This window comes from Entelurus aequoreus, linkage group LG17 (genome assembly GCF_033978785.1).
Source record: "Entelurus aequoreus isolate RoL-2023_Sb linkage group LG17, RoL_Eaeq_v1.1, whole genome shotgun sequence".
NCBI classification, from domain to species: Eukaryota; Metazoa; Chordata; class Actinopteri; order Syngnathiformes; family Syngnathidae; genus Entelurus; species Entelurus aequoreus.
In genome coordinates this window covers 7,247,226-7,264,924 of record NC_084747.1, presented here as the reverse complement: position 1 = coordinate 7,264,924, position 17,699 = coordinate 7,247,226, and the positions used below count along the sequence as shown (strand labels likewise).

Below are 17,699 nucleotides of genomic sequence, written 5' to 3'. Positions count from 1 at the left end.
GGAGACACCGAACCAAACACTGGACCTGTAACCACATGGTTAATGCTGTGCCGCCTGTCGAAGCCTAGCAATGCTGTTGCTAACGACGCCATTGAAGCTAACTTAGCTACGGTACCTCGTCAGAGCTATGATAAAAACATTAGCTATCCACCTACGCCAGCCCTCATCTGCTCATCAACATCCGTGCTCACCTGCGTTCCAGCGATCGACGGCGCGACGAAGGACTTCACCCGATCATCGATGCGGTCGGCGGCTAGCGTCGGATAGCGCGTCTGCTATCCTCAAAGTCCTCCTGGTTGTGTTGCTGCAGCCAGCCGCTAATACACCGATCCCACCTACAGCTTTCTTCTTTGCAGTCTCCATTGTTCATTAAACAAATTGCAAAAGATTCACCAACACAGATGTCCAGAATACTGTGGAATTTTGCGATGAAAACAGAGCTGTTTGTATTATGATATAATGTGTCCGAATACTTCCGCTTCAACCATTGACGTCACGCGCAAACGTCATCATACATAGACGTTTTCAAGCGGAAGTTTCCTGGGAAATTTAAAATTGCACTTTATAAGTTAACCCGGCCGTATTGGCATGTGTTGCAATGTTAAGATTTCATCATTGATATATAAACTATCAGACTGCGTGGTGGGTAGTAGTGGCTTTCAGTAGGCCTTTAAGTAACTGCTGTGAAAATCCTCTTTATGACAAGAGTGCACTGCTGTTTTTTAACGATCTTCTGCAAAAAACAATTAGTCAAAGATCCTAAATTGAAGTTTCCCCAACCCCACATCCACAGCAAAAAAACCCCAATTTAGGATTAAATTACACAACCACTGAATCACTGTGCTGTTTTTAGGAATCTTCTGCTAAAATCTAAGCCGTCATAGTTAAAGACCGCCCCAACCCCTCCCCCAATAACCAACTTCCTGTCCTTGTGGCAATAAAAAAACAAAAAAAACAACCAAAGAGTATTTTTTTATTATTTCATTATATTATTGTCGTTTAACTTTTTGTCCTTTCTCCATTTTCTCCCAGGCCCGTAACTCTTATTCCAACGAGGTGGTGGCCATCAAGAAGATGTCCTACCATGGCAAGCAGACTACTGAGGTAACACACACACACATGCAGAAGTGGACATTGAGCAAGGCAGCACCAGCCCTTTTTACGGAAACCGACGACTTCATTTCATGTGTTTTTATTTGCTGAATCAGCTTTTAAAGCCTCCAGTGTCCACGTCATTGTTTGGAACTGTGATTATTGCTGTAATGATGATGACTTCATGTGTTGTTGTTGTTGTTGTTGTGTAGAAGTGGCAGGACATTATTAAGGAGGTCAAGTTTTTGGGACAGCTGCGGCACCCAAACACCATCGAGTACAAAGGGTGCTACCTGAAGGACAACACTGCCTGGGTGAGTGCCTTCATCATCTTCATCATCATCATTTCCGCAAGGAAAATAACTTTTTGAATGTTGTTGTTAACCTTACTCCATATTCACTTGCTATTATTAATGAACCCATACAATACAAATACATTTAGGAAATAATATGCCAAATAAAATGTTTAACCACAAATTAATTATATTATACATTATAATTAGAGATGTCCGATAATGGCTTTTTTGCCCATATTGTCCAACTCTTAATTACTGTCAGGTTCAAACAAACACTGATATTTATTAAACAAGACAAGAGGCAAAGAATTAAACAGAGACAGAATTCAATTTGGACTCAATATTGAGGAGAGTCGTCTGTACACTGTACGATTGTACACTATCTCAGCACGCTCTGCCAAAAGATTGCCCGCCTCCTTCTTTTATTTTGGACCCACATGGCCACTGCTGTTTCCAAAAGGACAAAGGTTGCAAAAAGTTCACAGAAAAGGTCGTAAACAATTCACAGAAAAGGTCAGTTCAAAAAGAGGTCCATAAAATAGTTAAAAAAGACGTTGGTAAAACAGTCCAAAAAGGGGTCGCCTGGAGGGGAGTCTGGTCCTGTTTCCTCTCCGCTTTGAACAATATCTTTCTGTTGTTTACCATACATGAAAGAAAACAGAACACCTTCATGTTGCTTCCCCCCCTACACAGTGGAGTTTTACAAGCATTCTTCTTGGTAGGTCTCAAAGACAGCTTTTGTCTTCTTGTCAGGAACTCATTTCAACACAAAGTTTTTTTGTGATAACTTACAATTATTCTAACAATTACCGATTCCGATATCAACCGATACCGATATATACAGTCGTGGAATTAACACAATATTATTAGGGATGTCCGATAATGGCTTTTTGCCGATATCCGATATTCCGATATTGTCCAACTCTTTAATTACCGATACCGATATCAACCGATACCGATACTGATATATACAGTTGTGGAATTAACACATTATTATGCCTAATTTGGACAACCAGGTATGGTGAAGATAAGGTCCTTTTTTTTTTTAATTAATAAAGTAAAATAAGATAAATAAATTAAAAACATTTTCTAGAATAAAAAAGAAAGTAAAACAATATAAAATCAGTTACATAGAAACTAGTAATGAATGAAAATTAGTAAAAATAACTGTTAAAGGTTAGTACTATTAAGGAGCAGCAGTACGCACAATCATGTGTGCTTACGGACTGTATCCCTTGCAGACTGTATTGATATATATTGATATATAATGTAGGAAGCAGAATATTAATAACAGAAAGAAACAACCCTTTTGTGTGGATGAGTGTAAATGGGGGAGGGAGGTTTTTTGGGTTGGTGCACTAATTGTAAGTGCATCTTGTGTTTTTTATGTTGATTTAATAAAAAAAATAAATAAATAAAATAAAAATAAAAAAAACGATACCGATATTTTAAAAAAACGATACCGATAATTTCCGGTATTACATTTTAAAGCATTTATCGTCCGATAATATCGGCCGGCCGATATTATCGGACATCTCTAATTATTATGCCTGATTTTGTTGTGATGCCCCGCTGGATGCATTAAACAATGTAACAAGGTTTTCCCAAAATAAATCAACTCAAGTTATGGAAAAAAAAAAAGCCAACATGGCACTGCCATATTTATTATTGAAGTCACAAAGTGCATTCTTTTTTTTAACATGCCTCAAAACAGCAGCTTGGAATTTGGGACATGCTCTCCCTGAGAGAGCATGAGGAGGTTGAGGTGGGCGGGGTTGAGGTAGGGGAGGGTAGGGTGTAGCAGGGGGTGTATATTGTAGCGTCCCGGAAGAGTTAGTGCTGCAAGGGGTTCTGGGTATTTGTTCTGTTGTGTTTATGTTGTGTTACGGTGCGGATGTTCTCCCGAAATGTGTTTGTCATTCTTGTTTGGTGTGGGTTCACAGTGTGGCGCATATTTGTAACAGTGTTAAAGTTGTTTATAGGGCCACCCTCAGTGTGACCTGTATGGCTGTTGACCAAGTATGCCTTGCATTCACTTGTGTGTGTGAAAAGCCGGCAGTGCCTTCAAGGTTTATTGGCGCTCTGTACTTCTCCGTACGTCCGTGTACACAGCGGCGTTTTAAAAAGTCATACATTTTACATTTTGAAACCGATACCGATAATTTTGAAACCGATACCGATAATTTCCGATATTACATTTTAAAGCCTTTATCGGACATCTGTAATTATAATATTATTCCTCTGTTCGTCCTTTCACAGTTGTTGTTGTTTTGTGCATTTCTTTCTATTTTTTTTTTTTTTTTAATAATCAGTGCAACAAAATAATACCATAATACAATTCCAATTACAAGACCAAACCCGGCCCAGCAACAGTCAGAATAGCAATCAACAGAGCAATTGAGAAGACACGCAAACATGACACGAAACAATCCTAAAGTAGTCAAACAAAAATGTATAATATCAACAACAGTATCAATATTAATAGGAATTCCTGGTCAGTGGCCTTGTGGTTAGTGTCCGCCCTGAGATGGGTAGGTCTTGAGTCATACCAAAGACTATAAAAATGGGAGCCATTACCTCCCTGCTTGGCACTCAAGGGTTGGAATTGGGGTTTGAATCACCAAAAATGATTCTCGAGCGCGGCCACCACTGCTGCTCACTGCTCCCCTCACCTCCCGGGGCTCGAACAAAGGGGATGGGTCAAATGCAGAGGGTAATTTCACCACACCTAGTGTGTGTGTGTGTGTGTGACTATCAGTGATACTTTAACTTTAATTCCAACATAGCAGTGATTAGAAACCCCTCATTGACATTATCATCTACAGCCATTGTTTTTTAAATAAAATAAAAACATTAAAAAAATGTCACAGTGTCCAATATTTTCCACAAATATAAAATAAGTCATATTTTAGATTTATTTAATAGTTAAAATAAATGTAAATAATGTATCCCATATTCCAATATGACTCAATATTATGTAAACTAAATGCATTTTTTTCTACTGATATCATCTCCATAGTGTGTGTACACCAGTCAGTATGAGTTGGACTATCAACATCCATCCTTTTTTTTTTTTTTTAATATTACCGTTTTTGTTATGATGCATATTGAAAGAAATGCATTTGTACTCTTTGATGACACGTTACTAAATTGTTTTTGTGCCTTTCTTCATGCTTTGGATGGGCTAAAATAGCCGTAATGTAAGAATATAAAACTGCTTCTTTGGCATGAGATATTTTTTGTCATCAAATGTGATTAGCATAAAAGGTTTATTTATTAAAAAAAACACTTATTGCTGCTTTTTTTTGTTTTTAAATGAAATGTTCATTTGTGTTTCAGCTGGTGATGGAATATTGTTTGGGTTCTGCATCAGACTTACTCGAAGGTAAAGTGTTCATATGTAACCCATTATAGTTTGTCAGAGTCGTAGTAAGTAAAGATGTCTGGGGCAAAGTGAGCATTTTTAAGCCAACATATCATGATCTCATTTTATTGATTATCATATTTTTGTATTGTTTACGGATAACTCTTCACTTACACATGTCATATTATAACAATAAATACATTCTCTGTAAAATTGTCAAGACTGATAGTGTGATGCATTGTATCTTCTTGAATTATTATAATGTTTCATGTTTTGTATTGCTCGATATTTATTTAATTAGTATTTGCAGTTCTTGTGCCTTTATCATTTTTTTAATCCATTTTTTAAAATTATTTTGTATTGAGTTATTTTTTCAAAACATTATAGTAAATTTAGTATATTTTAGTATCTGATGTTTTCAATTTTACTTGAATTATATTGTTTCATGTTTTTTTATTGCTATATATTTATTTAATTAGTATTTGCAGTTCTTATGCCTTTTATAATTTTTTTTATCCATTTTTTAAATAATTTTATATTGGGTTATTTTTTCAAAACATAGTAAATTTAGTATATTTTAGTATCTGATGTTTAAAATTGTACACAAATTATTATTAATGTTTCATGTTTTTTATTGCTAGATATTTATTTAATTAGTATTTGCAGTTCTTGTGCCTTTATATATTTTTTTAATCCATTTTTAAAAATTATTTTATATTGAGTTATTTTTCCAAAACATAGTAAATGTACTATATTTTAGTATCTGATGTTTTAACTTTTACTTGAATTATATTGTTTCATGTTTTTTATTGCTAGATATTTATTTAATTAGTATTTGCAGTTCTTGTGCCTTTATAATTTTTTTTAATCCATTTTTTAAAATTATTTTATATTGAGTTATTTTTTCAAAACATAGTAAATTTAGTATATTTTAGTATCTGATGTTTTAAATTTTACTTGAATTATTATATTGTTTCTTATTTTTCATTGCTAGATATTTATTTAATTAGTATTTGCAGTTCTTCTGCCTTTTATAATTGTTTTTATCCATTTTTAAAATAATTTTGTATTGGGTTATTTTTTCAAAACATTATAGTAAATTTAGTATATTTTAGTATCTGATGTTTAAATTTTACTTGAATTATTATAATGTTTCATGTTTTTTATTGCTAGATATTTATTTAATTAGTATTTGCAGTTCTTGTGCCTTTATATATTTTTTTTCTCCATTTTTTAAAAATGATTTTATATTGAGTTATTTTTCCAAAACATTGTAAATGTAGTATATTTTAGTATCTGATGTTTTAAATTTTACTTGAATTATTATATTGTTTCATGTTTTTTATTGCTAGATATTTATTTAATTAGTATTTGCAGTTCTTGTGCCTTTATATATTTTTTTTATCCATTTTTTAAAAATGATTTTATATTGAGTTATTTTTCCAAAACATAGTAAATGTACTATATTTTAGTATCTGATGTTTTAAATTTTACTTGAATTATTATATTGTTTCATGTTTTTTATTGCTAGATATTTATTTAATTAGTATTTGCAGTTCTTGTGCCTTTATATATTTTTTTAATCCATTTTTTACAATTATTTTATATTGGGTTATTTTTTCAAAACATTATAGTAAATTTAGTATATTTTAGTATTTGATGTTTAAATTGTACTTTAATTATTATAATTTTTCATGTTTTTTATTGCTAAATATTTATTTAATCAGTATTTGCAGTTCTTCTGCCTTTTATAATTTTTTTAATCCATTTTTAAAATTATTTTATATTGGGTTATTTTTTCAAAACATTACAGTAAATGTATTATATTTTAGTATCTGATGTTTAAATTTTACTTGAATTATTATAATGTTTCATGTTTTTTATTGCTAGATATTTATTTAATTAGTATTTGCTGTTCTTGTGCCTTTATAATTTTTTTAATCCATTTTTTAAAATTATTTTATATTGAGTTATTTTTTCAAAACATGGTAAATTTAGTATATTTTAGTATCTGATGTTTAAATTTTACTTGAATTATTATAATGTTTCATGTTTTTTATTGCTAGATATTTATTTAATTAGTATTTGCAGTTCCTGTGCCTTTATACTTTTTTTAATCCATTTTTTAAATTATTTTATATTGGGTTATTTTTTCAAAACATTATAGTAAATTTAGTACATTTGAGTATCTGATGTTTAAATTTTACAACATATGTGATTTAGGGCTATATAAATAAACATTGATTGATTGATTGATGTGTTTTCCCCCCAAGTTCACAAGAAGCCACTCCAAGAGGTGGAAATCGCTGCCATTACCCATGGTGCCTTGCTGGGACTCGCTTACCTTCATTCCCATAATATGATTCACAGGTACTGTAAATCCATTTGTGTTTTCTCCTTACGTTCACTTCTCGGCTGCAACGTAAAGAAAAAAAACATCTCTTTATCTTTGCAACCTCATATCTCAGACGCACATGTTTTTATCTTTTATTGCACATCTTGCAACCTTTGGACAATTACGACACGCAAGCAAGCGTGTAGCAAAACTTGTGTTCAAGACATTGACATTCATAAAGGGACTGTACAGTTGTCATAACTCAATAATGCTGTATTATGTGTTCTCAAAAGCAACACAAAATCACTTCTTGGAATTCTTAAAAAGGATTGAAAAATTAGAGTTTAACGTAGCGTTTATTACACGCTATTGAAACTATTTATCGGCGGCGGATGACATGCTTGATCAGTCTTTAAGATATCACTATTTATGTCTGGATTTTTCTTTTGTCCTCTTCCAGAGACGTGAAAGCCGGAAACATCCTGCTGACCGAGCTGGGACAGGTCAAACTGGCCGACTTTGGCTCCGCCTCCATTGCCTCACCCGCCAACTCCTTTGTGGGGACACCTTACTGGTGAGTGGGACAGCACGGACTTAGGGGTGTCCTGATATCACTTTTCCCACTTCTCATACGATACCGATATTTTTCTTGAATATGGGGCGATTCCGAAATTGAACCGATACAATTAGAGATGTCCGATAATATCGGACTGCCGATATTATCGGCCGATAAATGCTTTAAAATGTAATATCGGAAATTATCGGTATCGGTAAAAAATGATTTTCTAGGTAAAAATTGATTTTCAAGGTAAAAAATGATTTTCAAAGTAAAAAAGATTTTCAAGGTAGAAAAAGATTTTCAAGGTAAAAAAAAGATTTTCAAAGTACAAAAATGATTTTCAAGGTAAAAAATGATTTTTAATGTAAAAAAAAAGATTTTCAAGGTAAAAAAGAAAGATTTTCAAGGCAAAAAAAAAAAGATTTTCAAGGTAAAAAAAAAGATTTTCAAGGTAAAAAAAAAAAGATTTTCAAGGTAAAAAAAGATTTTCAAGATAAAAAATGATTTTCAAGGTAAAAGTTGATTTTCAAGGTAAAAAATGATTTTCAAGGTAAAAAATGATTTTCAAGGTAAAAAAAAAGATTTTCAAGGTAAAAAAAAAAAGATTTTCAAGGTAAAAAATGATTTTCAAGGTAAAAAATGATTTTCAAGGTAAAAGTAGATTTTCAAGGTAAAAAATTTATTTTCAAGGTAAAAAATGAGTTTCAAGGTAAAAGTTGATTTTCAAGGTAAAAGTTGATTTTCAAGGTAAAAAATTATTTTCAAGGTAAAAAAATGATTTTCAAGGTAAAAGTTGATTTTCAAGGTAAAAAATGATTTTCAAGGTAAAAATTGATTTTCAAGGTAAAAAATGATTTTCAAAGTAAAAAAGATTTTCAAGGTAAAAAAGATTTTCAAGGTAAAAAAAATGATTTTCAAAGTAAAAAAATGATTTTCAAGGTAAAAATTGATTTTCAAAGTAAAAAGATTTTCAAGGTAAAAAATGATTTTCAAGGTAAAAAATGATTTTCAAGGTAAAAAAAAATGATTTTCAAGGTAAAAAAAATGGTTTTCAAGGTAAAAAATTATTTTCAAGGTAAAAAAAATTATTTTCAAGGTAAAAGTTGATTTTCAAGGTAAAAAATTATTTTCAAGGTAAAAATTGATTTTCAAGGTAAAAAATGATTTTCAAAGTAAAAAAGATTTTCAAGGTAAAAAAAATGATTTTCAAAGTAAAAAAAAATGATTTTCAAGGTAAAAATTGATTTTCAAAGTAAAAAAGATTTTCAAGGTAAAAAAAGATTTTCAAGGTAAAAAATGTTTTTCAAGGTAAAAAAAAAAGATTTTCAAGGTAAAAAAAAAGATTTTCAAGGTAAAAAATTATTTTCAAGGTAAAAAAATGATTTTCAAGGTAAAAGTTGATTTTCAAGGTAAAAAATGATTTTCAAGGTAAAAATTGATTTTCAAGGTAAAAAATGATTTTCAAAGTAAAAAAGATTTTCAAGGTAAAAAAGATTTTCAAAGTAAAAAAATGATTTTCAAAGTAAAAAAATGATTTTCAAGGTAAAAATTGATTTTCAAAGTAAAAATGATTTTCAAGGTAAAAAATGATTTTCAAGGTAAAAAATGATTTTCAAGGTAAAAAAAATTATTTTCAAGGTAAAAAAAAATATTTTCAAGGTTAAAAAAAATTATTTTCAAGGTAAAAAATTATTTTCAAGGTAAAAGGTGATTTTCAAGGTAAAAGTTGATTTTCAAGGTAAAAGGTGATTTTCAAGGTAAAAAATGATTTTCAAGGTAAAAAATGATTTTCAAGGTAAAAATGATTTTCAAGGTAAAAATTATTTTCAAGGTAAAAAAAATGATTTTCAAGGTAAAAGTTGATTTTCAAGGTAAAAGTTGATTTTCAAGGTAAAAATGATTTTCAAGGTAAAAAATGATTTTTAAGGTAAAAGTTGATTTTCAAGGTAAAAAAATGATTTTCAAGGTAAAAAATTATTTTCAAGGTAAAAAAAATGATTTTCAAGGTAAAAGTTGATTTTCAAGGTAAAAAATGATTTTCAAGGTAAAAAATTATTTTCAAAGTTTTTAAAACGCCGCTGTACGGAGTGGTACACGGACGTAGGGAGAAGTACAGAGCAGTTGCGTCTCCCAGTCATACTTGCCAACCCTCCCGATGTTCCCGGGAGACTCCCGAATTTCAGTGCCCCTCCCGAAAATCTCCCGGGGCAACCATTCTCCCGAATTTCTCCCGATTTCCACCCAGACAACAATATTGCCTTTGCGTGCCGGCCCAATCACATAATATCTACGGCTTTTCACACACACACACAAGTGAATGCAAGGCATACTTGGTCAACAGCCATACAGGTCAAAATGAGGGTAGCCGTATAAACAACTTTAACACTGTTACAAATATGCGCCACACTGTGAACCCACACCAAACAAGAATGACAAACACATTTTGGCTTTTTTGCCGATATTCCGATATTGTCCAACTCTTTATTACCGATTCCGATATCAACCGATACCGATATATACAGTCGTGGAATTAACACATTATTATGCCTAATTTTGTTGTGATGCCCCGCTGGATGCATTAAACAATGTAACAAGGTTTTCCAAAATAAATCAACTCAAGTTATGGAAAAAAAAAAAATTTTTTTTTTTTTTTTTTTTTTTTTTTTTTTCATAAAGTAATACAACCATGTGTGCTTACGGACTGTATCCCTGCAGACTGTATTGATCTATATTGATATATAATGTATATATTGTGTTTTTTATGTTGATTTAATAAAAAATAAAAAAAATAAATAAATACTAAAATTTAATTTGTCGTGTGGCCCGGTACCAATTGGTACCAGTCCGTGGCCCGGTGGTTGGGGACCACTGACGTAAGAGACTAGACCAGGGGTCAGGAACGAAAGCCAAATATTTTAAAATGTATTTCTGTGAGAGCCATATAATATGTTTTAACACTGAATACAACTAAATGCACTGCAAAAAGTCAGTGTTCAAAAGCAAGAAAAAAAATACAAAAATGAGGGGTATTTTATTTGAATTAAGCAAAATTATCTGCCTATAGAACAAGAAAATTCGACTTGTCAAGACTTTCCAAAACAAGTAAAATTAGCTAACTTCAATGAACCCAAAAATACCTTAAAATAAGTATATTCTCACTAATAACAAGTGCACTTTTCTTGGTAGAAAAAAAAATTGCACCTTTTTGCTCAATATGTTGAAAAATATTCTTAAATGAAGTAAAAGCTAGTGCCATTATCTTGAGATAATGATATGCGCTCGGCATCATGATTTTTTTTTTTTCATGCTTGAAGTAGGAAATGATTACTTTAAAAAAGTAGTTTTATACTTGTGGGTGTTGATGACAGCTTTGCAACAGTTGATATTCTAGTTTCAAGCATGTTTTACTCAATATAGGTCATCAAATCTCAGCAACAAGCTGTAATATCTTACTGAGATCATTTAGGAGCAAAACACTTAAAACAAGTAAAACACTCTAACATAAAATCTGCTTAGTGAGAAGAATGATCTTATCAGACAGAAAAAAAGCAAATATCACCCTTATTTGACATATTTCATCCTACTTAGATTTCACTTTTTGCAGTGTGTGTGCATTTTTAAGTAAGACCAGTATAATAAGTCTCTTATTCTTTTTACCGTATTTTTCGGACTATAAATCGCAGTTTTTTTCATAGTCTGGCCGGGGGTGCAACTTATACTCAGGAGCGACTTATGTGTGAAATTAACACGTTAGTGTAAAATATCAAATAATATTATATAGCTCATTCACGTAAGAGACTAGACGTATAAGATTTCATGGGATTTAGCGATTAGGAGTGACAGATTGTTTGGTAAACGTATAGCATGTTCTATATGTTATAGTTATTTGAATGACTCTTACCATAATATGTTACGTTAAAGGCCTACTGAAAGCCACTACTAGCGACCACGCAGTCTGATAGTTGAAATATCAATGATGAAATCTTAACATTGCAACACATGCCAATACGGCCGGGTTAACTTATAAAGTGACATTTTAAAATTCCCGCCACACTTCCGGTTGGAAAAACTCCTTTGGATATGATTTATGCGCGTGACGTCACAAAATCCACGGAAGTGGTTGGACCCCATCGACCCGATACAAAAACCTCTTGTTTTCTTCGACAAAATTCCACAGTATTCTGGACATCTGTGTTGGTGAATCTTTTGCAATTTGTTTAATGAACAATGGAGGCTGCAAAGAAGAACGTTGTAGGTGGGATCGATCGGTGTATTAGCGGCTAAGTACAATACTTACAGCAACACAACAAGGACTACTTACTACACCTAGCCGATGCTTGCCGCCAAACCCACGGGTGAAGTCCTTCGTCGCGCCGTCGATCGCTGGAACGCAGGTGAGCACGGGTGTTGATGAGCAGATGAGGGCTGGCTGGTGTAGGTGGAGCGCTAATGTTTTTATCATAGTTCTGTGAGGTCCGGTTGCTAAGTTGCTAAATTAGCCTTAGCGTCGTTAGCAACAGCATTGTTGAGCCTTACCAGGCTGAGAGTTATTAACCGTGTGGTTACATGTCCATGGTTTAATAGTATTGTTGATCTTCTGTCTATCCTTCCAGTCAGGGGTTTATTTCTTTTGTTTCTATCTTCATTTGAGAACGATGCTATCACGTTAGCTCAGTAGCTAAGTGTGTCACCGATGTATTGTCGTGGAGATAAAAGTCACTTTAAATGTCCATTTCGCGCGCTCGACTCTCATTTTCAAGAGGATATAGTATCCCAGGTGGTTTAAAATACAAATCCGTGATCCACAATAGAAAAAGGAGAGAGTGTGGAATCCAATGAGCCAGCTTGTACCTAAGTTACGGTCAGAGCGAAAAAAGATGCGTCCTGCACTGCACTCTAGTCCTTCACTCTGACGTTCCTCATCCACGAATCTTTCATCCTGGCTCAAATTAATGGGGTAATCGTCGCTTTCTCGGTCCGAATCGCTCTCGCTGCTGGTGTAAACAATGGGAAAATGTGAGGAGCCTTTCAACCTGCGACGTCACGCTACTTCCGGTACAGGCAAGGCTTTTTTTTTATCAGCGAGCAAAAGTTGCGAACTTTATCGTCGATTTTCTCTACTAAATCCTTTCAGCAAAAATATGGCAATATCGCGAAATGATCAAGTATGACACATAGAATGGATCTGCTATTCCCGTTTAAATTAAAAAAAATTCATTTCAGTAGGCCTTTAACATACCAGGCACGTTCTCAGTTATAATACCTGGGATTTATATAGCGCTTTTCTAAGTACCCAAAGTCGCTTTACATGTTAAAAACCCATCATTCATTCACACCTGGTGGTGGTAAGCTACTTTCGTAGCCACAGCTGCCCTGGGGTAGACTGACGGAAGCGTGGCTGCCAATTCAGTTCAAATCAGTTGGTTATTTATGCCTCATATAACGTACACTTATTCAGCCTGTTGTTCACTATTCTTGATTTATTTTAAATTGCCTTTCAAATGTCTATTCTTGGTGTTGGCTTTTAGCAAATACATTTCCCCAAAAAATGCGACTTATACTCCGGTGCGACTTATATGTTTTTTTCCTTCTTTATTATTAGGGATGTCCGATAATATCAGCCTGCCGTTATTATTATCGGCCGATATATGCGTTAAAATGTAATATCGGAAATTATCGGTATCGTTTTTTTTATTATCGGTATCAGTGTTTTTTTTGTTTTTTGTTTTTTGTTTTTTTATTAAATCAACATAAAAAACACAAGATACACTTACAATTAGTGCACCAACCCAAAAAACCTCCCTCCCCCCATTTCTTTCTGTTATCAATATTCTGGTTCCTACATTATATATCAATATATATCAATACAGTCTGCAAGGGATACAGTCCGTAAGCACACATGATTGTGCGTGCTGCTGGTCCACTAATAGTACTAACCTTTAACAGTTAATTTTACTAATTTTCATTCATTACTAGTTTCTATGTAACTGTTTTTATATTGTTTTACTTTCTTTTTTATTCAAGAAAATGTTTTTAATTTATTTATCTTATTTTACTAATTTTTTAAAAAAGTACCTTATCTTCACCATACCTGGTTGTCCAAATTAGGCATAATAATGTGTTAATTCCACGACTGCATATATCGGTTGATATCGGTATCGGTTGATATCGGTATCGGTAATTAAAGAGTTGGACAATATCGGAATATCGGATATCGGCAAAAAGCCATTATCGGACATCCCTAACTCATATAGTAGTACAGTTGGCACAGTACAGTAAACTGACAGTTAATATTTAAACATTTAACATTTCTAACAACTTTGAACAGAAATAGTTCATGCACATTCAGATAAATTCTTCAAAATTACAATTTAAAAAAATTTGGCCGGGGGCTGGGCTGTAGATATGCGCACTAATTGACTGAAAGAGCACGCACTTGGCGCGATGATGTCATGTTGTCGATGGAAAAATGCATTTTTAGACCATATGATTTGCCTGAGCGGCTAGGAGACTAATATTTTACTAATTTTTTTAAAAAGTACCTTATCTTCACCATACATGGTTGTCCAAATTAGGCATAATAATGTGTTAATTCCACGACTGCATTTATCGGTTGATATCAGTATAGGTAATTAAAGTGTTGGACAATATCGGAATATCGGATATCGGCAAAAAGCCATTATCGGACATCCCTATTTATTATGCATTTTCGGCCGGTGTGACTTATACTCCGAAAAATACGGTATCCGTCCAAACATCTACGCCACGATGTATTCTCCCGCCACACACACCACCGTTAATAAAAGGTACGTTTTACGTAAAAGCGGACGTTTGAGTAAGGAATAATAATCATTTACATCAGGGGTGTCAAACTCATTTTAGATTGAGGGCCACATGGAGAAAAATCTACTCCCAAGTGGGCCGGACTGGTAAAATCACGACACAATAAATTAAAAATAAAGAAAACTTCAGATTGTTTTCTTTGTTTAATAATAGAACAAGCACATTCTGAAAATGTTCAAATCATAATGTTTTTTTTACACTTGCATGTTGCGGTTAATAGTATTCTATCTTTATTTGTCGTTATTTAAATTTTCTAAATAAATTATGTGATAATGTTCATCTGTCAACTCATTGGTGGCAATTTTCAATCCATCAAGATAAAAATCAAATTATAGGATGTTATTTATGTAGTTTGCTCATTTTCCTCGACTGGTGCATTAACATGTGTTTTTTAAAATGTATCATTATTTTTTTTTCCCATATGTAGCATCTTCTACAAAGATACAAAGAATTGCTATTGCGACATCTAGTGGACACATTTAGAACAGCAGTTTCTTTCATTCAAAAATTTTGGCTCATTTTTATACTTAGCTAACTCATCCCTCGGGCCGGATAAAACCTGTTCGCGGGCCTGATCCGGCCCTCGGGCCTTACGTTTGACACCCCTGATTTACATAATAGACGTCGTGGCTAAGCTCTTTATTGAGTGCGTGAAGGAGTACAGTGTCAGCTAGGAAGTCTCAGAACGAAGCTATTCTCTCTCACCCAGTAGATAATAGTCAGCTGCTCCACTCTCCTCCTTTTGATGTCGACGGGAGCAAATCCCGCAAACAGTCGGACCCGCGGATGAACTCCACGCGACTTGCCTCCCTTGCCGTCACGTGGGGGCTCTCACGCACCGCCGGAGCTGATATCGCCGTGCAGCAGAGTCTTTAAAAGCTCCGAGGGGCTTTACAGATTAGCACGTTTTCATGGCGTTTTTTTTTGTGTGTTTGTTTCATCATACATACACACACAGTGTATATAAATATGCAGTGTACATAAACGCTCTCTGTCTCTTTGTGTGTCCTCAGGATGGCCCCAGAAGTGATATTAGCCATGGACGAGGGTCAGTACGAGGGGAAGGTGGACATCTGGTCCCTGGGGATCACCTGTATCGAATTAGGTGAGACAGTCGCTGACATGACACACGGACTCTTTACGGAGAAGTTCAAATTCCGTCTCTGTCTCGCTCAGCGGAACGTAAACCGCCCTTGTTCAACATGAACGCCATGAGTGCCTTATATCACATCGCACAGAACGACTCCCCCACTCTGCAGTCCAATGAGTGGTAAGTTGGCAACACCACGGCAATGCAACACGACATGACATACTGCAAAACAACACAAGGCTCCCATTAATGCCCTTTTAGCCTTCATTTCAGTACTGTTATTGCACTGGGCAATAATACAATGTGTTGATCAACTTGGCATGCATTTGCATCACTGAACTCTGCTAAGCAATGTGGTCTACATACAACACACAAATATATGTTTTTAAGGGCCAATTTGTCGCCAGAACAAATTGACAAAACTATTTTAAATAGCTGCAACATAACGTACATAAGTAACAAACAGCATAATAACAACATAGCTGTAAACCTGGCTTCACCCAAGGAAGGCACACATGACATACACAAAGCCTAACAAGGCATTTTTTTCTCTCAAGGAATTCAGAAATAAAATCATGTCTTCAGGAGATCAACACTGTACCGAAGCCCAGAACACTCTACCCCAGGGGCCGTACTTATCAAGCTTCTTAGAATTACTCCTAAGAAGTCTGCTAAGAGTTGACTTAAGAGTAAATAAATTCTTCGCTGAAAGCTGCACTTAAAAGTTAGTTATCAAGCGTCTTACTCACACTTTCAGCGAAGTGTAGGACTGAATCTTAAGTGTCACACTCAGAGCTGAATTACGACATTACTATGTGCCGTAAACGCAATTTTAGGTGACGTCATTTCTGTGTCCATAGAAATGACCAATCACGGAAGGGAATCCGTTGTCTAGGAATAAAGAAATATCTTGGAAATATTTAAGTGGACAATGGGAGTGTATATTTTGACAATAAAGTACAAAATAATACAAAACAAACTAGTCCCCGTCGGCACTCACGCTACCGCTCCCTCTCTTCTCTTCTCTCGCCCACACACTCACTGACGTCACTCACCTCACGGCCACACACATACGCTACTGTCATAACATTTTCTTTCCAATTCATTAATTAGGCAACTAATTTGAAACTGGTGTGGGTGGCTCTATATATACTAGCCCACTGCAGCCACATGCAGAAATCAACAAAGAATCGAAAAGTATTAAATCTGTGACAAAAATAATATCCGCTCTCTCTAAACGATACCGTTTGATCAGCTGCTTGTCGTCAAAAAAAAAAAAAAACATTGTTCCGTTCCCTGAACGTTCGCGCACGTCTCTCTCGCCTCAGTGCCATCCCCTGCTGGCAACTCCTAACCACTTAAGACACCTCTGAAGGTCTCTTAAATATCGTGGAGAGTAGGAGTGATTCTTAGACCTAAGAACGTTGATAAAAAGCTTTTATTCTTAAGTTTGAGAGTAGGACTAAATTTCGCAAATTCTCAGGACTTAAGTGTAAAATGGCACTCTAAGAAGCTTGATAAGTACGGCCCCAGGGGTCACCAATGCGGTGCCCGCGGGCACCAGGTCGCCCGTAAGGACCAGATGAGTAGCCCGCTGGCCTGTTCTAAAAATAGCTGCCTCTATTTTTTAAATTGTATTTATTTACTAGCAAGCTGGTCTCGCTTTGCCTGACATTTTTAATTCTAAGAGAGACAAAACTCAAATAGAATTTGAAAATCCAAGAAAATATTTTAAAGACTTGGTCTTCACTTGTTTAAATAAATGCATACATTTTTTTACTTTGCTTCTTATAACTTTCAGAAAGACAATTTTAGAGAAAAAATACAACCTTAAAAATGATTTTAGGATTTTTAAACACATATACCTTTTTACTAGGGATGTCCGATAATGGCTTTTTGCCGATATCCGATATTCCGATATTGTCCAACTCTTTAATTACCGATACCAACCGATACCGATATCAACCGATATATACAGTCGTGGAATTAACACATTATTATGCCTAATTTGGACAACCATGTATGGTGAAGATAAGGTACTTTAAAAAAAAAATACAAAAAATAAGATAACTAAATTAAAAACATTTTCTTGAATAAAAAAGAAAGTAAAACAATATAAA

General features: G+C 34.1%; 1 protein-coding gene across 1 annotated transcript in view; it reads left to right on the top strand.

Annotated features, from left to right (window-relative positions):
- LOC133632082 (serine/threonine-protein kinase TAO3-like) overlaps positions 1-17,699 on the top strand; it is a 186,425-nt gene that overhangs the window by 109,205 nt on the left and 59,521 nt on the right. Inside the window, exons 4-10 of the mRNA XM_062024319.1 lie at positions 1,033-1,104; positions 1,305-1,406; positions 4,728-4,773; positions 7,026-7,122; positions 7,548-7,661; positions 15,503-15,594; positions 15,666-15,759. Of these exons, the coding sequence (XP_061880303.1) occupies positions 1,033-1,104; positions 1,305-1,406; positions 4,728-4,773; positions 7,026-7,122; positions 7,548-7,661; positions 15,503-15,594; positions 15,666-15,759 (617 nt within the window). The remainder of the gene's footprint in view (positions 1-1,032; positions 1,105-1,304; positions 1,407-4,727; positions 4,774-7,025; positions 7,123-7,547; positions 7,662-15,502; positions 15,595-15,665; positions 15,760-17,699) is intronic.